At 31.8% G+C, this 24873-nt stretch overlaps 1 protein-coding gene across 2 annotated transcripts; it reads right to left on the reverse strand.

Annotated features, from left to right (window-relative positions):
• Positions 1-27: 27 nt before the first annotated feature.
• Positions 28-22377, reverse strand: LOC131845854 (voltage-dependent calcium channel subunit alpha-2/delta-4). 2 transcript variants are annotated; one of them, XM_059194993.1, is made up of 19 exons: positions 21900-22377; positions 18219-18300; positions 17944-18054; positions 17002-17287; positions 16398-16921; positions 14956-15181; positions 12873-13009; positions 12180-12218; positions 9705-9851; positions 8250-8324; positions 7093-7274; positions 5612-5815; positions 4962-5119; positions 4208-4484; positions 3387-3687; positions 2889-3131; positions 2128-2233; positions 653-1050; positions 28-197 (listed from the first exon to the last, which is right to left on the reverse strand). In XM_059194993.1, exons 1-19 carry the CDS (start codon positions 21974-21976, stop codon positions 90-92), a joined length of 3681 nt encoding a protein of 1226 aa, XP_059050976.1. In that variant the 5' UTR covers positions 21977-22377; the 3' UTR covers positions 28-89. The 2 variants fall into 2 exon arrangements, with proteins under 2 accessions (XP_059050976.1, XP_059050975.1); XM_059194992.1 differs by having other exon boundaries at positions 653-1083.
• Between the last annotated feature and the right edge of the window lie 2496 nt (positions 22378-24873).

A 24873-nucleotide genomic window follows, 5' to 3' on the forward strand; every position in this document is an offset into this window, starting at 1 on the left:
TAATAAAAGTCTACAGTAAAGGTGCAACAATTTTATTGCGAAAGTAACAAAGGTACAAATATGTGTCGTATGTAACAATTGTGTGGTCATCAGGAGTGCATTACATATGCTAACGCCGCAAGGAGCGTTGTGGTCAAGAATACTAGTGTATCCACTCGGGTCGTGCTGCCGATACCACAAGCTGTTATATTTCTTTCCTGCAAAAAATATATTACAGGTTTTTCATTGCCGTTATTCCGGAATTGATGTTCTTGTCTCAAAGTAATGATATTAAATATTTTGTAATTATTCTGGGAATATCTCGAAATTATAGATAAAAATGCACAGTACTACGGATATTACGTTATGATGTAACGCCCGTGATACCACACATGCGTTGTCATTACTCGGAAGATTAAGATTCCTGTAATTTCACTGCCTTATCACATCCTTCAACTATAACACAGTTTAAACTGCAAGTTGCTTGGCGGCTAACTCAGTTACACACGCAGACGACTTTTTAAAAATTCTGCTAAATTTTATATATTTTCAGTAGTTAGTTTTGTAGATACAGGTCACAACTAAATTTCTGATATAAGACATATTCTAAATAATATAATAAATGTTAAACATTTTTATATTTTTTAAGAAATATGAGAATTAATAAAAATACCCCTATATGATAAGTGAAACATCCTTCCAGCCGTCGGCGTTTCAAATGTCCCAAATCTAACTTGTGGCAAGGCTCTCGACTGGTAGTGGAATCAACAGTTGGCTGCGGCTTGGTATCTGGTGGGATGCTGCAGTTCCTTCCATATTCCCTCATCCCGCTTTCCACCACAACCAGTAATAAGTTTGTCTTAGATACATGGGACGCCCAATAGGCAGGGTAGCAAGCGCTGGGTCGATCCTCATAAACTACTCGCAACGCGCCCATACTTTCTAGTATGAATTCTTGTTTTAATATGTAAAGACTGATGCGGTGATCACAGGAAAATGGCTTGTCTTCTTCCTCTTGAGCTGGTATGGTTTCATTTTCTGATGGTGGCGGTGTGGTCGACGTTGTGGCCTCTGTAGGCCCTTGGTTGATTAGATCGATATAGTCTGTGAGCGAGACAATCATGCAGTTATTTAAAGCGGAAATATTAGGAGTGCTTCTAGAATAGTGTGCGTACAAGCTACTGACTGCATACAGTGCTCTAAGTTTGTTATTCTACTAATTTAGCTATCTATCTATACATAAAATATTCAGGCACTAAAAATAATATCTATATTTTTTTAAGTCTGGCCCTTTACTTCTTAATAGGTAGTGCCTACTGAAAATAGAGAAAGAGTAGATACGTATATAGTATTCCACAATCAACTGCTAAAACTGTCAAAGTTTGTATAGCACTGAGTAAACCTATGTATGTACATTATATTTAGTACCTATATATTTTCTTGGCGAATATTAATAATAAAAGTAATCGAGTAAAATGCGGAGTTCACAGTCACTTCTTATTATTAAAATATAAAAATTTGACAGATATTTCTTTTAGGGCAAAATATAGAGTACATTTACCTGATATTATTAATTAAAAAAGTAAATGCCTTATATAAATTTGGATAGTAATATTATAACATCAAAAGCTAAGTAATCAATTAACATAATAAAGCTTTATTAAATACAATATACTAGATAATTCTTAAGGCGATATAATGAATTAATAATAAAATAGAAGACCACTATTAATCTTCCACATACCTAATAGTTCGCACTTGGTGCGCTTGGTTCAGTTTACAGCCCGGCTGCAATTTAGTTCGCTATTTTATAGAGTTCATTTGCTCCCGCTCGAATTAAAGATTTGTCAAAGTATTGAACCTTGAAACTAGGCTACTCAACCTTCAGGCTGTTATGTCATAATATTTCGACATATTATTACCATAGATATATAGATTTTAACGGTGGTCCTATTTATAATTCGCAAGTATGTTTTCTTTTTTAGTAATTGATTTATCCAACTAATTCAGAAGCAAGAGATCTGCGAACTATATAGTTTAGTTAACAGTTCGGTTTATAGAAAAATGTTGTCTACATTATTTCAAAACAGCTCTGCCTATATATTGAAGAAAATTATTAGCCGTATACTGTGGAGTGTACTGTCTTACCATCATCAATTGCGTATATCTTCCAATTCCAATTAAATATATCAGATAAAATCAACGCAGTTTCTGCTAATAACCAACGTATGAAATTCGTTGCTACATTAAAAGGCTGAAAGAAAAAAATTTTTTTAGTGATAGTAGTTAGCATCCATTCTGCATCCATCCAACTACAATTTTTAATTTACTACCTATTATTAGATAATAAAATTAGACTAATAAAGTTGGAAACTGTGAGCGCACTAAAAAAACTAAGTTTAGTTCGTTACGATTGATAACATACATTTGTCATATCGATTTTGTGATAAGACACCCTATACTTTTGTACCCTAAAAATAGCAAATAACCAATTACAGACTTTACCAATAATATCATAGAGATCATATTATAACATAGTATTCCATTTGCTATTATTGTTGTCCAACCCAGGACTAATATGTTATGCCCCTTGCCCATTTTACACTTTAAATCGAAACATCAGTACACAAATTGCTGCTGTTTGCTGCTTACCTAACAAATAATTATTAATGGTTGCTTGTAACTACAATTGTACTAGAAATTAAGAGGATTCAATGTACCTACTCTATTATATAACTCCACGTAATTTAGAAAACATCGTTGAAATTCCTGGTGAACTCGTCACGATGGTCTAAATTTCTTTTTCTTACTCATCCTAACATCTTCCAATCATGAGTGGAAAGTCAGCATATATCTACTGTTAACCCGGGTACGTACACAATTCCATTATTGACCCTTAAAACACTTACCGTCGACGGCGTCCAGGCACTGTTTGGCTGTTTCAGCATATAGTAAGGACACAAAGCTTGATAATTGAAAACTTCCACGTGTTCAAATACAGATTTATCTATAAACGACTGCAGCACGTGTTTCGTATTCGAATCTAAGACTCCGAAGAATTGTCCAATTTGTTCTTTTTGCCTCGATAATACTACATAACCAGAACTATCTATCACATAGCAATCATAATCATCTCCATTGCATGTAAACTCCTGTAACATAAAAGGTCGCACATGTATTTCCGGTTTGTATAATTATATTTTCTCATTTGAAAAATATAGTAGCCTAGTGATACAATATTATGAGGTGAGTACCAACGTTTATTTTATGCATTTGATCAGATTGAAAATGTTGAAATCTACATCGCTCGATGACGACAGATTGATCACTGTAGTTTTGTGTTTGATTGAGAGTTTCTTTATCTAATATTGCGATAAATAATACAAAAAAATTATGAAAATTCGTACCTGATCCGATGTTTTGTTAGTTATTTCTTGGAATCTTTCTTGAAATTTCAAATATGAATACTGGAAACCGACAACCGAGGCTGGGGTCTCAGATTCACCGTCTTTGTAAAAAATAGCATAACTTGACGTCATTGTTATATCTCCGTCTTTGTTCAGCACGGATGGTCTTTTTTTGATGCTCTCGTCCAAAATAGGTAAAGGTGTAGCTATTACCACCGATTCTTTGTTGATCATATGCTGAAGCACCGCTGCTTTATACCAGGTTTCCTCGATAGCAAGATTATTTTTGTCTCCAAAAACTCTAAAAGCATATTCAAATGTTATTTAACCATAAGAAATGTCACATGTGTTCACATATAAATGGGTGAAGAACCTGATGGAAAGTGGTAACCCTCACTTATATATAGATAAGCACTACGACTTTATGTCATCATATGATGCTTGTGACGTCACTCATGCGTTGCCATTCCTGAGGACTAAGATGTTACCTTTTATCCTGTAATTTTACTAGCTTATTTTTTCTTTGGCAGAATACTAATCAAAAAGTCTATCTCGGACACTTTCTAAAATATATTTCTTTCTACCTATACCACGAAAAACTTAAAAAGGATTAAAGTTCCGGATTATGTTGTTAAGCTATCAAACCATCTTTAAATAGAAATATCTTTAACTATGAGAAACCATATCTATATCAAGTATATGAGGTTCAAAATCTTCAACATGGGGTATTCCGTCGATTAAAATTAAATCAACGAGGCTATCTATGTTCTATTTAAGTATTAAATTTCGATTTCTTGTTTACTTTTACTGTCTTTACTTACTTTTTTGTGAAATTTTTTACTCTGTTCCCAAACTCGTCAACTATTTCATTCTTATCTGATTCAAAAATATAATGCCATCTTGTCAAACCGCTTGAGGTCGCAATGAAACGGACGCTAACATTGTACTTCCTCGCAAGTTCGTGTTCTTCATCACTTCTTGCCCATGTTTTGAAATAAGGAGTTGTCAATTTGGCATCGAATACCAATTGTTTGACCAAATCTTCATTGCAGTAATAGTCGTCTTTACCAAGTTGCGTTGTGGCGTTACCGCAATGGGCTGTTGAAATAAAATTATAAATTATTTACAAAAACTATCTAATATCAGTCTAAAATTTACTATTATGCTGCACGCTTGATTGCTGATCCATGTGAAGAAATTAAAATAAAATAGAGTCTTTATTGAATAGTAAAGTGGACACGCAATAATTGCCGCCTTATACAACAGTTTAATGCTGTCGTTTATAAATACGAAATGTACCTTTAAAATCGAATAGTTGTCTAATAGAAAATCTATCTGCTTAGCTTCTTCAGCATTTGCAAAAATAGGGGAAAGATTATTAATAATGGGGACCTAGTCCCCATGAGTAACACTATTGCTTAGTACCTTGTCAAATCGACTTCCACGCGCTTTAAAACTATTCTGGGTAATTTTTCATAAACTCGGCACAATGTACGTAAGCGGCTTTACCATCCCATTATCATCCATTAAAAGAAAAGTAAGTAAAAGTTTACAATAATATCATAATACACTTACTTTCGACGTCAAAATCAGTATCCGTCTCGTCCTCCTCTATATATTGTTTCTTTGTAATATCAATTTGATTCTTTGACAAATTCACTAAAAACTTCCAAATCTCTTCCTCGGCATTCTTTGATTCGTGACCTTCTAAATAATGATACTTGCAATATACCCTAAAATAAGAGAATATAAATGATCTTTATTCAAAATAAACACTTTTGAATCATAATATTTTTTTATTCTACCACTCATTCGAATAAGAAAAACTGTTCATGTAAATGTTCATGATCACTACATTTTTAAAATTTTGTATAAGAATTGCCAAAATAAACATAAGTAAATAAATAGTTACTTAATTTACAAAATAAATCAGGCATAGTTATCATTGCAGAACAGTCCCTAAAAGCAGAACGGATCGTAATGAAATTTATCGTGTAGTTAAATTATAACATACAGCCTCCTATCTTTTATCTCAAATAAGATAGAAAACTTACTTTAATATCGTCATATATAAATTCAAGTTCAATGTCCATATACTGAGTAAGTTCAAAATATTACATTAAATTTGTAATTTAATGTAATATTTTGAGTAAACTTGTTTATTGTTTAATTGTATTTAAAACTTTTATTACTTAAGAATGTTGACCAATACAAATAGAACTCACCAATCAGGATGTACTCTGTAGCTGAATCTGAAATAATCAGTAACGTTGATACCTGTCAATTCTTTCCCTTCTTTGGCCTCCAGAGGATTATCCTTCAATAACAATTCCGTGTCACCATACCCCTTAGGTAAGGATATACCCATAGAAAAAGGTGTGCCTTCCAATTGGTTGAAGAAATAATCGTGTTTCACTCGAGCTATTCTCCTGGGAAATAAAAGACATTAGTTTGTACAGTTTTGGCGAATGTAATAGGTTTCTCGTTAAAATTGAATTGATGTTAGTGTAGACTTGAGGTTTCCTATTGACATAGAGATTGATGGCGCTGAAGTATATTAATTTATAAAAATTAACGAAAATAATTTTTACGTGGAATCACACCATTTATGGATTTCAAAGGTTATATAAAATATTTATCCAATCTGAAATACTGAACTTATGAATAAGTTTCATGGCAATTAATTGAATATTTACCATTTAACTTGCCAGTGGTAAACTGTCCTCTGGAATGGCAACGCATGAGTGGTATCACGGAAGGCACATTTTTGTTCATGTATAAAGGCGACAGTTACGGCTTACCATCAGGTGGTTCATCAGCTTATTTGTCATTTTAATTACGTAACATAAAGGAATGAAATTCTTTGTTCGCCGCAATAGAGGCATGGAGTGAATAATTAAAAATATGTAGGTAATATCGATCACGATATATTTTACGCATAGTCACCCTTTGTTTAGAGTTAGGAAATATTTTAAACAACACCGGCTGGTAAAGTAAAAAAGACTGAACTTATGAAAATTGAAAAATGAAAATTAACAATACAACGTAGTTAATCTTTCCTAGTGGAATAAAATACGTATGTATCGACTCTTCTCAAAAAAACTTAAAGTTGTTGATACTAAATTTATTTTACACTGTAATATGTATTTCCATACTTTTAAGAATGAAAATCTGTATTTCATTGTATTATTTTGTACTTTGTTCATGACAACGACCGTACGAGTAGATCGCGAATAGTTGCGATCAATCATTAATTTTAGAGAGGTAGACTTTCTAAAAAATCGTCTAAATTAGTACCTTTGACAACCTATTATACTTTACCACCAGCTTTCGTTGTAACCTGTGTTTCGGTTCAAAGAAAACATTGAAGTTACATCTTAGTTTCCGGAATAAGAATGCACGAGTGGGATATATATCTATATGTAACCATTTGGAAACCATTGTCTATATACTTCATGTTATCATGTGCGTTATCACACGTATTATAAGATGCGCATCTTATAATACGTGGGGAGAGTGATAACCATTTTAAAACATAAGAAAGAGCACCGTTTACTTCGTCCAAATCATCAATATGTCGATTGACTTTGAATACTAATGAAGTATCATAGCAAACAGAAATGGCTATCTTTTCTACCATATAAGGAAGAAATAACTAATAATAAAAATAACGACAAAAATATACGCAAACAATCATAGTCATTACCTCATGTCGTCATAGTGGAAAAGCACTTTGACCTCCCTCATGTCGCCGCTGACGCCATCCACGAGGTTTTCTCTCAACCTCTTGATCTCGTCCCCGAGCTCCCGAGCACCCTTTCCATCATCCACCTGCTCCACTTCCACGAAATCTACACTGTTGTAGTTGTCTTGTAACTTATCATTAATCTGTAAGTAAAACAGATTTTTTTTCGGATGACAGTAAAGACGTAAGTAAATTTTATAAAAAAAACTAATGATTAGACAATAAGACTCAAGATTACTGTCAAAAGACAGTAAGAATCGGGATCAGACATTAAGAATCAATAAAGAAATTATTTTATATTATTTGTTATTAAATCAACTGCATAATAATACTGCAATATACCTAATTAGTTAAAATTCGTTCGTATTAGTTAAAAGTCGTTCAATAATTGGCATATATTTTCGACCCTATACCTAAGTAGTAGACTTATTACTCGATACTTAATTGAACTACATATACGTCCTGTAGGGCGGGTATTATATGATTATATCATAATAGCTTCTTATTATGAACTGGTTTCAAGACTTATTTACGCAAACATTTGCTCCCGTGTTGTCTACACTAATACTATTGTAAGTTTTTTTTTACACGAAACTTATATGTGTATCTAAAATTCTACTAAAATAAATATAACAAAGTTGATTGTCTACTTAAATATTGTTTGTATCAACATAGACGTAATATTAACATGCAACAGTAGTTTTTATATATTGACAACAAAACATTTTGTGGCTCCATTCATTATCCTTTTATTGTGAGAAATCCCGAACAAATTGCGAAGTAAATGTGACCTACGTAATAAACAATCAGAAAATGCGAGGCTCCCAAATTAAACATTTTATCGACGTCGCGGGTAATTTGACACTCTTTCAGATTTTACACAATACGCAATCCAGTCCTTAGAAACCTTCTCTTTTGGTGTATTTTACCGATTTTTTATAGTCATCTGTTTCCATTTCGTATTTGTTTTTGTATTGAAATCTTTACTCCTTTTCTGCTTGTCAAAACATAATTTTGTTTCTAAAACCTTATCGAGTTAAAAGATAGTAATATTTATAATTAATATAATATTGTTTTACGTTGCATGTAACTAAATACCGTGTAAAGAATGCACTTACAGTAGTTTTCAATAATGGATGCAGGAGTAAATAACCATTGTTGCTCACAATAAAAGAATATCCATTGACTCCAAGCTGGAACAAAATATAATTTATTAATAATCCATCTTAAACTATATTTGCTACTATAGCAACGGTATACAGTAATTTCATTACGGCAATTACAATAGTAGCTCGAGGCAATATACGGATAAAGTGCCAGTAGAACACCACGAAACTAATTCTAGAATATCGGTAACAAAAGAAAGTCTTAATTAATATTTCTTGTTACATAATGAATAATAAATTAAATCGAAGACATGATAGCCCAATTGTTAATGTATGGAAGGTACTACAAAGGTTACTTTGTGACGTTTCTTATTATTCAAGTCGTTTACAATATCAATATAGAACATTAAACGTTATTTTACTTAATAGATTTATATTATTTTGTTTAATTCCGCTACCATTAGCATGTTAGATATCACAAATATTCAGTTGGAACCTGATCACCGCTACTAGAAACATTATGACCTTCTGGTGATCAAATTCCGACCGTTATTAAGTCTACACCCATATTGCGACCATGTTTTGCCTCTGAACGCCATTATTAAAACTAAATAAAGCTTAGAAGTATAATGTTAATTGTTCGGTGACCATACTGCGACTTATTTGTCATAGAAGTAAAAAAATCAGTACATTCAATAGGAATTTCTACTGAAATACTCGTATCACAATTTATAAGGAAAATTAAATGTCCTATTGCCTAACTTGGCTTTGAACCACAACGATTACATTATAAAGTAAAACAACTTTACCAACATATCATTCTACCAAGGTACTGCTAACAAAGGCACTGACGAATTCACAATTCCATTTATTCGTTCATATTTCATATTGCTGATTTTGAGATACGCAATACACGGTTACTGGTTATTTATTCACGTGGATAATATTTCATTGCAATATATCATGTACATTCCTTTCACGTATATTTTCCTGTTCGAACTGTCGATTGTTTTATCTACCTAAACATCCCTCCCTCTTCATAGTATAGATCGTTTTATTGTAACCTTTTGTCCGCATCCATCTCTTGCGTAATTAAGAAGGAAAATCCTTTGTTTAAATTGCTTACACCGTTAAAATCTTTACGACTTCCAAAACAGTTCAAACTTTTACTTTGAAACCAATGAGCTACACCGTTTGTTGTATTGAGTTTAGAAGTACCTACTACAGTATAGAATATAATATAAAATATAATATTTGAAATACTATAAAATAGGATTATATACATATATCTTCGTATAACCTCAAGCATTAAGATGAAACGGCCCCAAGTAAGTTCTTACCAAACAAATACGAATCAGACAAGAGCAAACTTGAAGAGGTCGCATTGTTTTATTAGAAAACTTCTGTTCTGTATTATTCCAGTTGAGAGTATTTTCATTTATAGAGTTGAATTATGTATTAACATACCTGATGAGGTTGTGCAAGTTTCGCGATGCTATCTATGGGCACGTCAGTCCCAGCCACTCCAAGCAACATAGCATCATTATTCTCCTCGTTATATTTGAAGTCAAATGCTGGGATGGCCACTGATGTCACCAGTTTGTCCTCGTCTGGCTGTAATGTTATTCCGTTATTATAACTTTGTGTCGGTCTAAAAATTATAAATGAAATGCGTCGTACACAAGAATAAAATGAACATGATACCATGGGAAGACTAAACTAACTTACCATGATCAGATAATTGTATATCATATGAAATCCGATGGGAAATTTAAAGAGTTTTCAGAACAGGTGTGTATGCATAAGACACAAGTGGACGAAGCAATAGTTATGTGTACATACCTACAGATAGAATCCTATTGGAGTCTATTTTCTCCGGTTACACTTTTGAAGTACTTTATTTTATTAGAACTACTTCTTCATTCGAATTGAGAGAAATTGAATTAATAAGTAATTCAGAATATATGCGTATATGTAAGTACGTCACGCAATGCCTATATGGAGTTGGCAAAAACATAACACCAAATGCCCTGATTGAAACAGACCTTCACGCTCATCAATCTATTTATAACAGGACTTATTCATCATTTTACTGCCTTAAAATATTACGGGTGTCTGCCTACCTATACAAAAACTTCATTAACATTTAAATGAAATCTGAATACAGCCGTAGGCAGATCCCATAATTTCCATATAAATCAGTTTTTATAGGTGTATTACAGCACTGGATACTATTTCAGTTAGTACCAGAGGGTCCACACAATTTTATCCCCCAATAATTTTGTTATTGTTATATAAGGTGTCTAAAAATGTTCGTTTAATATAAATTTATAGGTTTTACTGGTACTAGAGAGAAACTATACAAAGTTATGAGCGTGGGCAGGTACTTCTGTCTTCTCTATTTCTGTCACAAAGCCTTTGCATGCTATTCTATTTTGAAGGATGATATATGTGTAGTGAAATTACAGATACGGCGACGTAGTGTCTCAAACAATCGAGCGGATCTAAGATGCGATCCAGTGCGATCTCCTCTGCTGTGATATTGGCTTTGATTTTTGAGTCATCTGTAGGCCGTTTTACTTAGAAATAAGAATGCTTAAGAGATACTGTACAGTGCTCAATTATTTAGTTATGCTAGAGACGTTTTCCATTTTCCATAAACTATTTGACCTGTTTACTATTCTAGTCCCACAAATAATAGGTAAATCTATATTCACTTGTGGTCACTGAATAGTCCAAATTCGGCCATAATTAATTTAAAGTATAAATTTGAACATTATTAAAATTTTATTGTCAAAGACTATTTCTATACGTGTGTGTGTCAAATATATGGTATTGTGTGTAATATTATTTTTATTGATTTAATGTATTTTATATGCATAATTAAAAAATAAATAGCATTCTGAACTTCTTCTCTGTAGGTATACGAAATTACATATTCGTCCATCCGCGTAACAAACGGCACAACGTTTTTGGTTCATGTGTTAATATAATGATATTATAAAGAGGTAAAGTTTATTAGCTTAGATGTTCGGGGTAATCTCCGCTAAATTTTAATTACTACTTGCTACTTATAATATAAAAAGTAGTAAGCGTGCAAATTAACATTAATACGCGTGAGATAACAAGAGAAATTATCGTTTTAGACACTGTGTATGTGTACACACTAATTACATAATCTAAAGATTAGCAGACTGTCTCTAATCTCCAAACAACTAAAATGTTGATCAAACTTTAGTAAACTAATAGTAAATAACATATGTGTGGGTAAATACAATTAACAGCAATATGTAACATGAGTTAGTATACACTGGATATTAAATTGATATATAAAGTTGTTTATGTAAACAGTTAACATATATTTTATTATAATATTTATGATTATAAATTGTAAATAATTTATATGGTAATTACGCCTGGAATACTATAGGATGAATAAGTAGAATTTAGTCTCAAGAGTCTTACCTACATGCATACATATATTTTGTTTATAAATGAGTTATACATTCATTTATAAACAAAAATGAAAGAATTCGATACCAGAGTGATATTCAAATAAACATACGGTGATATGATATATCGTATACTATTCAAAGGAAGAGTTAATCTTATATATAAAATTCTCGTGTCACAGTTTTCGTTCCCAACATCTATTTTTCATCCCCCTAAATGTTAGGGGTAGTCCACCCCTAATTTTTTTTTTTATTTAAGGCAAAACAATTTTTGCCGGAACAGCTAGTAATATCTGAAATCGTAAACCTTATGAAAGTGCACAAAGCAAAAGACGTATGTATGCATGTTGTTACATGTAGTATGACAGTTCTACCTACTGACAGTCTGATATGAAGTGTTTTTTAAATATTGTACATTTATAACTGTTTATATATATATATATATATATATGATTGAAATAAAAATAAAATATATAAGTGATAATTGTACCTGTAGAGCATCATCGCTTACGTCCCATATGGTTGTTCGCTGTAAAACAAAACACGTGAATAAGATACATATACATTAGTTCTATATTTAAAATTATATTATTGTTTCTATTTAAAACTAGTATACTTTTTATTTGTTACCGGTTTTCAACATCTAAAGTTCATAACAAAACCCTAAAACATTTTTAAGTTATTATGGTTTTCGACGAATTTAACAACAAACAACTGTTTCGTTTGTAACAAAAAAATGTTTCGCTGATAAGCTCAATTAATCCTGACAGATCCTTTCCCAAATCCCTCTACATTATATTGGTGCGGTTCGTTTTAGGGTTCCCATAAAAATATTAAATGGAACTGCACCATAAGAGACTATGTTTGTACAACTTGTTGTCTGCTGTCTATCTATTAATATCTATATTATAAATATGTAATTACAAAATATTTTTTTTATATACAAGATAATCCGAAATGGGGTATATCTAACTACGCCTAATAAGTGACGTATCTTATTAATGGGGTTTAGAAGTACTTTTCAGAACCATTTCTTAAATTAATAAGCCTCATAGATTTCGACTTATGAGAGAAAAGTCCTATGTCCGGCGACTATATATGAACTAAAACTCGCTATTATACCTGTAGTCGCTATAAACTAAAACGCTTTTAAATGGTCAGTTAAGAGAACAAATATAAATACCGTATAGTCAATATTAGCATGCGTCCAAGTGGGCGGTGGCTTCTCGCCTTCAAGAATCATAGGGCGGGCAATAACGTTGATGTATTTCAATACTTGTTGTTGTACTTCCTCCACAGAATGAATATGTACGAAGAAACCTGATAATTAAATAAATATATAATTCATACCTATACATAAAATTTATTACAGACACTTATTCTAAGTAAAATATACCATCAGTTCGTATACATTGTCGTTTCAGACAAAAACTTAACAAAATTGTTTTCAAAATGTTCATTTTGCGCTAACTTAGTTAGTTTTTGAAACTAACTTAGAAAGTGGATATGTTGTACCCAGTTCATATACTATTACAGAAATAAAAAAAAATTCAATTAGCATTTAATTCATTCAGTCATTTCTAGTCTGTCTAGTCCTAAACTAGGAAGGGGCTTTTACTTCAGGTACTGAACAATTGATAGATACTTAAGTATATTTTTGTAAAAACACAGAATTTACATAGAATACACCCAGACCAATATAAACAATCATACCCATCAAGACAAATATTTGCAATGTGCTAGAATCCGAATATTATATCGATCCATTAGACATAATACACTGCTAGACAACGGATGCTATCAAAACTTATATTGTATATTCACATAGTATATACAATATAATTATATTATAAGAATTTTCTTTTTTCTTAAATTTATTTAGGAACTTTTTTACACTAAATGTAACGATGATATTATAATGGGAAAAGTTTTGTAGTAGTGTATGTGTAGTGTGTTTGTGTAGCAGTACCTATATTTAATAATATTTCATATAAATAAACTTATTTGTTATATGACCCATTGCTGTATTTTCAACCTTTTATTTAACTAAATAGCTACCTGTTCGCTTGCCGACGAACCGACATTCCGGTTTATTTGCAATACATTTTACAGGCACTTGCTCTTATTTAATCTAGATGAAATTTTGCAAAAGTACGTATGAAGTCACGTCACAGTAACTAAATCTAGTTAGTCTGGTGATGATGAAGGCAGTATGTAGGTATAGAGTTAGTCAGTAGAAACTATACCTGTTATAAATCAACTTAACTACCTTAAATATGACCGATTGAATTGATTGAAGTCTATAAAATTTTAAATCAGTGTATTTCTTGCTTATTACAGAGGTCATTGAAATATATTAATGACATAATGCAGTGAAATTGGTGTACAGAGACTTTATCGTACCCGTTACAAAAAATAGCATTTCTCTTTAATACCAAGTGGTCTTAGTTGTAATATAATAATAATTATGTACTTAATGTTTTATTCATGTTCGTTAGAGTCCGATATCAAATTAAGCTACCCTGGTTGCTCTAACTTCGGATAAGATCTTAAGAAGCTTTCAGTAATTATGCTCTGATCCCCACATTACATTCTGCGAACAGTTTTAAAGTGATTACGAGTTTTCCGGCCGTAATTTCTCGCTGAACTTCATAATAAAGTTATGCTTTGGCTAAATTAATGAATTTTGTATAATAACTTACATTAAACTGCTTGGGCAATCGTAAACGATACTTGACTATGAAAATAAGTATATTATAGATTATACTCAAATTATTTCATTCATTTAAAATAGTACCTAATAATCTTGTGTTTCTGTTCTCCATGATCAGATCGGAATTAATAAGTGACAGTTATTCAACCAAGTATTCAATGTATTGGATTAAAGAAACAATCAAAATTGGTGTGAATAAGTATAGTGTTTATAATCTGTTCCCGCGGGAATTTCAGAAAATTAATACTCATATCATTTTATAGGAAGTAGTTACCATACTATACTTTTTTTCGTTAATTAGTAGTCACTTTAATTAGTCAATCCGTATTTTATTATATTATGAAAATATTTATTGAATACGTTACTATTCAATAAATATTTTCTTTTCAAATCTTCATGATTCATTTGCTTTATAGAATTAAAGATATTATATACATACATCTATATTCACGTCAAATTTTATTCAGTTCGTGAAAAATAACAGACTAATATATCTTCGCATTTTTAAAATTAGTATGGTTTATATATATAATAGCAGTGCTTAATTTCTCACCTCTATTCAGACATGCCATCCATTGTATCTCCCGTACGTTTGTCACTTCTTTCCCAATTAGGTAAGTGAATACTCTCACAGGTATGTAAGTGTTGCCACCTACCACCTCTCGATTATGTTCCTCAAAAACTTCAGTGAGATTTCCAGGTACATAATCTGTGATAACCATTACCAGTTGATTACAGCCTTGTGTACTGCTTACATTGCATCTCATCTCTTCTCTTCTCTAAAATCATCATAAAGTGTAAACATACTAACAACTTTCTATTATTTAGGAAATAAAGATAGCCTATCAAAAATATAGATAGAGATGTTTTAATTGCAAGTTCAAAACATATAAACATATAATAGTAATACAAAATAGAACATATTACGAAAACAATAATCAAACTAAAGCAATTATAAAACAAACTACTGTAGGTTCTTCGCAACTGACATAGATTCTATGTATTTTACGGATTTTGTGTGCTACATTGCATAAAGCTATAACTTATAGCCCAAATTCTGAAACTTGCCAGACGTCACTTATTTTCTTTTTTTTCGGACTACTCTAATGCTGTTGGCCGCAGCTGGCCTTTACAGATTCACCGGACGATAGGAGACGACTACACCTGGCACTCCAAACATGCAAAAATCAACCCACCTAACAAATACGATTTTAGTCTAAGGTCACCAGTTCGAACCTCGGGTCAAGCCGTCGTAATTTTGATCACCATTTCAATATGACGGAGGATCGAACTGGTGAACGAATTGTGTATACTTGAGTAGTACTCGTATACACTTATATCTATACAAAAGTTTTTTCTTACCATCGGTCAGTAACTTATATCTAGATGTATACACACGATCATCGAGTGTCTACATCTAGATATAAGTTACTGACCGATGGTAAGAAAAAACTTTTAAACAGATCTATATTTTAGTTTTGATACATACACGTTAAAACGTTTTTTCTAAAATATTTTTAAAGTATTAGGTAATAATGAGTCCAGAATATATACAAACAATCTAGTTTATAATATATAGTTGCAATACCCTTGGTATAGAAGTCCGAAATTCTGAAACCTACAAATCGATAGTCGATAACAAGCATCGGTATTTAATAGATTCTCCTCAGGCGGAGTTTCGTCCCATAAGCTTAATTCAAATAATTTGCAGAATACAATTAAAAGAATAGTTATATAATTACCAAATTTCCTATTATTATTATTAAAAATATTATTATTTGTATCATTAAAAATACTTTCACACGAAAAAAAATATTTGTTCCTAGTCTTTACCTAAAAGAATAATGTAACATATATAATAAAACATAACTTAAAAGTACATACTATACATAGACAATCTCATTCTTAATGCTTTTACATTTTATCCTTTAATACTGGTACGCTTTACCTAAATAACGAAATATTTTCTAAAGCAAATACGAAAATATAATTTACCTGTCTCAACGTACTGAAAGCTTTTATATAAGCCTCAGTTAGGTTGGCGTTACCTTCTAAAGGTACTTTATGCGTCTTCCCATCGTCAGTTGGTTCTAGAATGTCTTTGATTGTTTTCAAATTTTCCGGTGTTGCTTGCACCAGATATTTAAAGCATGCTATTACTTCTGCAGTAGTATTCTTGAAAGTATATACGTTGACGTAGTCGTTGTTCGATAAAGTATCCAAAAGAGAATGTAAAGTTCTCCTTGCTACGTAATTTTTGAACCCTGTCATTGACCCTGATACATCAAACAGGATGATAACATCTTTAGAACAAGTTGCAGCTTCAATGTACCAAGGTTTAACTCTGCAGTCATAAGTATCTACTTCGTTCTTGTTCCAGGGCATTCCAGGATAAAACCTTAATATACCATGTGAGCTTCCAAAATATTGCCATGAGAGAGACGGATCAGATTGATAATTTTTTGTGAATATTTCATTGAGATCCTTAGACCATAAAATTGCAGTGAGCGGTTTGCTTTCTGGAAAATAACATTTTTTAACACCATCATCACGAATCAAATATACTAATCTGAATAATGATTTATTATAGTAAAGTTACCTTTATAAAATATATTTGTTGGAACATGCACACAGCTAATGTTTGTATTGACACTAATGTCATAAAAATGCGAATCTTTCTCTAGTGAGACATCCATGTAATTGGTATTATTTACAGCAAATTTAGGTATATAAGACCCTGGTTTATCGCTGTCATCTACTATCGTACCGTCTTCGTAACTAAATTGCGAATATTTAGCTGAACAGTACGAGAAATTATTATTTTCATCCTCAGCGGCGGTGTAGTTAAACTCTCTAGCTAATTTCTGAGCCGTTGCGTGGATACACTGTAAAACAATTAGTTCTGTATTGAATACGTTATAAGTAGGTATATAATACTAGCTGTTGTCCGTGACTTTGTTTGAGCAAATATTCATACCCTATTTACATGTGATTTTTGACATAAAATATAGTCCAATCCAGTAATGCTATAAAATGTCATTTACTCTCAATTCAATGCTAACAAGTTCCATCCACCCGTTTAATCGTGAAAAGGTAAAAACAAATAAACTTTCGGTTTTATAAAAATAATAAGGATTAATAAATATCTATAACAAATATTAGCACTAGCAGAATTTTTTAAATAACATAAACCACACAATATTCAGTAGAGAAGAAAGTGAACAATTGATCAAAACTGTGACCTTTGATAATCGCACATTCTCCTCAGTTATGCATAGTACTTTACTATGACATCTACGAGGAATTTCTAAATGACCGCTCATAAATAAGGGTCCCAGACGTTTGCCAAAATAGGTCGAGTATTCTCGACTAATATACACATACAGCTCGTAAATCAATCTAGTTATTTCTTCTTAGAATTATAACTATTATATATTGTAGAGATATATTTTTGCGATGAATTGAAATATTGTTATTATGTAGGTAAATATAATCAATCTTTGTATATAACTTTAATATTCTCTATAAGGCTGTTATTTACCTTAACGGCTTTGATTTTTCTCGTGAGCATTGTACTCACGGAACTTAGGGAAGAATCCAATATATGCTTTCCATCTTTCTTCTTTACGCTCGCGTTCATTTGTTTGTATTTCTGAAATAAATTGTCTGTTGAAATATTTTGTATTTATCGTTTGGTTCTAAATCTGCATTGGAAGGATTTATTGAAACTAATATTTTTTGCTTGCTAAGGTGTTTGATCAAGCGACACGTTTATATGTAATAATTAAATAAAAAACTAAACATTCTTGCACTTACGATTCTTATTTGGTCTGACTTTGTTAGAGCCTCACTGAGACGCCACAGTTCATTCCCTAGGGTATTCGCCCATGCTTTGACTCTATAACAAAGAAGTTTGTATTAACAGCATAGTTGAATTATTTCTCAATAGATTCAAAAGCGAAAACCGACAGTAACTAGAAATCGATTATCAAACTATGCAGAGAATATACTATCTATTAATTAATATACATAAAAAATACGCTATGTTACGTTTGTTTGAGAAATCAATCCACTGAACTATGAACTGATAAGCTGTGTATTCATTAGTTATATTAAAAGTTTGCTTACGTACACTATCATTAAATTTATCGCATTTTGGCGTTTTGTTGTAAAAATAAACGACTTTTATTTATGTCTTAATCGAGAATGCAGAACTGCCCGAGATCAGACCAATGGCACTATCAGCAGCTACATAGAAAACGTTTTTAGGGTTTCCTGGTAAATCCAAAACGACTCGAAATTATTCAACAAAAGGTCTCGCTATTTTTCAACAAAATATTAGTACCATCTATAACGTCATACGTAAACACTGCAACGAATATAATGATAACACCTAACTTCAGAATAATTTTAAGTTTCTATATATGAAACAGTATGAAACTGACGATGTGAATGTTGAAACGACAATTTAACGCCTAACGAATATATTTGATGGATTCTTTCATGAGCCATTAGGTAATAACTCGGTTTGTAAATTCTACAGGCAATTTCCTTAAATAATGGCAAGGTATGAAATTCACTAGAGAAAGTCGTCTGCGTGGATCCCTCTACCTATTTCAGGCAAACTTTCTTAGTAGGCTGTGTTTCCGTTGAAGGGTGAGACAAGATAGTGAAATTACAGGATAAGGGACATAAGATTTTACTCATCCGGAATGGCAACGCCATAGTGGTATCGCAGACCTCACACGATAACGTGATGGCCATAGTGCTGTTCATATATAGGTAGGTATAGCTGTCGGTTATCACCAGTGATCGGAATAGGTAGAGCTATTTAGGATCTTTGACCTCAAACAATTCATAAGTCAGTGACGAAATTTTGTCTTATATATTTTCTCCACTAACATCCACAGATGTCGAACGCTCTTTTTGAACATATAAATGGGTGTTAGACAAAAAACAAATCAGATTAAAATTAGAAAATTATTGAAAAATATGATGACATATATTATATTAAACTCTGGCCAAGAAATAGAACATTGATTTTTTTGTTTCAACAAGTATTAATATATTGCTTAAACTTGTTGGTAATTTTAATAAGATTTTATTTTAGTGAAATATAAATTAGTTTGTTCTATTCAATCATGTTTCGATTTTTAAGACGCAAATAATTTGTATGGTATGTTCTTGTACAACTTCAAAAAGAAAATGTTAAATGACTGCTGGTTCTTGTACAAATATAAGAAATTGTTACACAAACAATATATGTGGTTTAATGAATCAAGTTTCTATCTATTTATTGTACTATCCTTTAAATTGTCCTTATACTTATAGCAAGTATATGTTTTCTCTCTCCGTAAAAATAATAAAAATCTGTAAATAGCTTTTTATTATTTTTCTACTTAAAAGACAAATCCTACGATTCGGGGAATATCCATATTATTCTAATATACTCGTATACCAAGCATATAAAATAGCTTTACCAACTCCGATCACTGGTTATACCTCGCCATCAGGTGTTTCGTCAGCTTATTTGTCATTCCAATTACATAAAAAAATTAGAGAGAAATATTAGCAATTGTACTCCCTCGTTCAATAATTATTATATAAAAAAAACGAAATTACTAGTGACGACATTGCGTACCAAACTTCTGGTCTACAGACCCATACATTGAGATATCCTGAGGGCTATGTTAAAAATCACTTTGATCTTACGAATTGAAGCGCCCAGTAACTTTCTACACGTGACAGGTTTCATGTCAAAGCCATTAGCAAAGATAACATGGCGTGTATACTCTGAACATCAACATGAATTCAGTAGTATTTGCATCAAATATAAATGTCTCTAGAGACATAAGAACAATGGAAACACTGTTTACAAGGGAGGGTCATATTTTTTTACTGATATTACGTTACGTACGCTTATGTGTTTGTTTATGCTCATGTACACTTCATATAAAAAAGCGAGAAAATTATGTAATTAATATCATACCAAAAAAGAAGAATCTCAGACATTTTTTTATATTTGCATGTATTATTTATACCCATCTTAGTTGTGTTGTCATTTGTACCACCTACTCTTTTTCTTATATTTTTACTGTCTACCTAAATGTTGCCTGTAAGAGATTGCTTTGCGATGAGGCCGCCTTTTGTACTCGTCATTGTTATACATATTTTTATGGTAATTAATATTTTCTATAACTGGTGCAAAAAAGTGTAAAAATAAATAAAAATAAATAAATTTTTTATACTTATTAATTAAATAAATAATTAATTAATCTTATGTATACATATATAAGATATAATAATATATCTATAATCATAATAATAATAACCTGGACAATCGACAGTCGTCTAGATCTAAGCTAAGCAAAACTTGTGTTACTAGACAACAAATAGAAATACTCCAATATGTATAATTACTCAATAATATACATAGAAAAAACATGGACTGATACATGTATGTATCATTTTCATTATTATAAATGGCTGTACTGTGCGAGGATTCGAACCCGCGACCATCGGAAGTTAGACCATTATTTCAAAACATACTCGTAGTCATCACCGTTTAAATACACTGTGTTACCCATGACACTATTCAAGTGTTACTAAAGCTGTTCTAAAGGTAAACTTCAAATATGACGTATAACTACGATGTGTTCATAAACATTAATTCATTTTCATTTCAATCTATAAGTTTTCATGTAATGATTACTAAAAACTCACTAAGAAAAATCCTAACTTATCTGCAGACGAATCTCATCTACAAAGTAATAATTATCTATGAATACTGTGTGTCCATCATAGCTCTATATTTCAGAAACTTACGCTATCAATTTGACATATGCAATAAACATTTCCTCCTCATACGAGAGTACCCAAAATAAGGGAACGAAAATTTAAAATAGTCTATTAAACCTAAGTGAAGTAATTGTACGAAAGCTATAATTTTATTTTCACAACAAAACCTATATAGTTTCTACGATAATTTTGAAATCATTTCAATTGATACTTACCTACGTAAATATTAGGAATAACAGACTGTTCTTTCTAACACAGTTTTTGAGAAATTGTCAAACATAAAAATAATTAGGCAGTCTAATTTTGTATGTACATATACTATTATGTGATTAGGATATCCTTAGATTATGGCAGTTATTTTTTATAGCTATAATAATGTTTTATTTAAGAAAACTACTATATACTAAACTACTACTATATTAATAGTTAACCAATTAAAATCTAAAATATTTGTAACATTTGTTACTAATACTTTATTTTTGTTTTTTAGTATTGTATTTAATAATTACCAATAGTTAACCTAATCATCTTACTAATACTTTTTGTCTTTTAGGTGTCATACAAATTACATATATAGGTAGAAGTATTTCTGTGTTAAGAACATCACGTACTTTTTTTAATATTTTGTATTTTTATTCATTTTGAATGAAATATGAATAAAGTAGTTAGACGTATATTTAACTGAATTATAATCCTTACATGTCACCTCTCCACGCGGGAACAGGTTCCGGGAACACAATAAGCGCGAGAAACAGCACAAGCTTGACACATTGCATCTTTCAGGCAGTGAATCACGCGCACACAACGAACGCAAACACTATTCTCACGAACACGCGATTATTACACGATAAGGCACATCGTTACTGTATTTTGTTACTCATATAAGGCTACACTCGAATACATCGAGTTATTACACTACACAAAAATCACATTCTGAACATAAACTGAAACCGAAAAGACGGGGAGCGTGAAAGCTTTCACCGGCACGATACAAGATAACGTACAAGGCCGCTACCAAATTATACAAACAGTCACCAAACACTAGTCTAACGTATCTATAAATAGTTAAATGTACTTTTCGTTAACTAATCGTAAGTTTTCACTAGAGAAACTTGTAACACGTTCACAGATCACAACACGTTACTTATAGTTAGTTTTGTGTGAGTTTTTAAGTGCGTGTTGCGCGGCGTGTTGCCGCGAGCGTGTTGGCGGGGCGGGCGGGCGGGCGGCGGCGACGTGTGTCGCGGCGGACGCACGTGCTGCGTCTATTCTGGTCTGGGCGGGCGGGCGGCGCAGCGGGCGCGCTCGGGCGGCATCGAGCGGACCCGAAGTAGGTCGGCTGCATGTCCGTCTCCGCGCTCGCCCGCCCGACGGCATTACTACAATGTCACGTTTATATTTTCTTCTCGTCTTTCCTGCCTTCAGTCAATTGTTGTCAATTGTTAACAAAATTAATTTTTCTGTCTTAAAATGTTATCGTTTGTTTTTAATTAGAAATAATATATTTTAATTACTCTAACACCGGAATAGATTTGAACTAAATTTGGCACAAATTGAGCTACTTAATAAACATAAATATTTTGTAATCTAAATCACGAGTCTAAGCTATATAGTCTATAGGAACTTGATTTTTCTAAATTCCTATAGAAACAATAATGGAATATTTTAATTTATTAGAAAAGTATGCGATAAGTATAAAACTAGACACCAATAAGTACCAGCCTTGTAAGATCCCACTAACTAGAGCAGTTCAAGAGTAAAACTGGATGAAATTACATTAAATAATTTATAATTTAAAAATAAAATTAATTTGTAAATATTATTACAAATTTATTTTATTTTATATATAATAATTATTCTATTGTTAACGATAAATTATAAAAGTATTATATATAATATTTTGGTATATCATGTCGGACTACAGGACCAGCAGCTGGATACAGCTTCACCGGGATTTACTTCTTTGCAATATTAAAACAAAAAATAATTACCACATCTTACTTGTAACGCAACACCAAATTGAAACGCTTAAAGTTGTGTTGAAAATATTTTTGTCTAATGGAGTATCTACAGAGACCATATTAATCCATTATTATCAAACTATAAGGATTGGTGCTTTGTCTGACATCCTGGGGATGAAGAGGATAGGTGACACATGTACACTTACTCCGTAATGATATTATATCAAATAAATTAAGAGCTGATTATCCAAAGTTTAAAAACTAAGAAATTAAGTACCACATCGCAATGGTTTGCGCATAAAAACTTTAAATTTATTTCAGCAATAAAATTATCGGATATTCGCATTAGGCGTGCCATCCGCTTTGCCCTAACGTTGGAATTTATGTCATTAGGGTTTCGCAAAAACGCAACCAATTTGGATCCAAATGAAACCCGAAATTGCTGACATTTTTTTGGAAATTAAACCTTAATAAATTATGACATAGTAATTGTATTAGCTAAATTACAATTTATTTTAAATACAATTTATTTTAGCTACTGTTATTAGTAGTATAATTCGTAAATATTCTTATACATAGATATATAATTCATAGAGAGATATGGGCAGCGCTGTTAAAATATTAAAAGCATCGTGACCTTAATGCGTGTCTGACGCATTTATAGGGTTACCCCACGGGCATTGCGAGTACGGTAAAACCCGAAAAAACCTTTTCGCATTAATTTTATAGGACTGTGAAGTAGTAGTCCCTAGAGTTGAAGCTTATTCTACAATCATATGTTTTATGTTCATTTGACGGAGTATGCAATCAAGATCTGAAGAATTGGATGAACTCGTAGTAGTAGTAAATTTATTATATTATCTATAACACTACCACGGCGTTATGTTTCCAGAATATTTACTTTTTAAATGACGAGAAGTTGAATGTGATAAAGGGAAGAGGATTTCGCCATTACCTATAATCTATACTATTATTATAAAGAAGTAAAGTTTGAAATGTACTGAACTGATTGTGAATATTCTTCTACGAATAGAACACGTTAATTGTGAGTTTCATAGTGTACCGGTAGTCGGTTGAGCTAGTCTGCCACATATATTATATATCACCTAATTACCTGGCGAATTCCAGATGTTTATGTGTGCGTAATACGTGCAATTTATGTACCTGACTTCAGTGTATGACTGTCCTGTGAAGAAAATACCAATAAGAAACCAAAAGAGGGTGACCCTAGAAGTTAATTAACTTCTTCAAGCATCAATAGCATCAATATATACAATAGCATAGCAATAGCATCTTGGATTCAAATTGCGAAATCCGAGCATAAGAAATGTTGGGTTTACCCAGACTTCGACCATTGACAATGACTTCCCCAACACTGTATCAATAGATATTCGTATTTTTTTACCCTTTAAACTCATTTAAAGTAGATTGTAGAACAAAACGCCGTAATTACAAGTTGTTTACAACATGACATCAGCGAAACCTATTTCAAGCGTATCAATATTTCACAGGCGGTTCAACCCGCCCGAGTTTTGAATAGATTAGCACCAACCAACGTTACTCAGCAATAGTAAACGTATCTCTGTAATTCAATTATAAATATTTAACAAAACGTATTTTCCACTCACTGGTGGCATTTCATCGGAATAAAACTCGCCCAACTTTTTTAATGTAACTGAAATGATGAAACAAGCTGATTGTCCATATAATGG

Source organism: Achroia grisella, unplaced genomic scaffold (genome assembly GCF_030625045.1).
Source record: "Achroia grisella isolate CSIRO2021 unplaced genomic scaffold, CSIRO_AGI_Agris_v1 utg487, whole genome shotgun sequence".
Classification (NCBI taxonomy): domain Eukaryota; kingdom Metazoa; phylum Arthropoda; class Insecta; order Lepidoptera; family Pyralidae; genus Achroia; species Achroia grisella.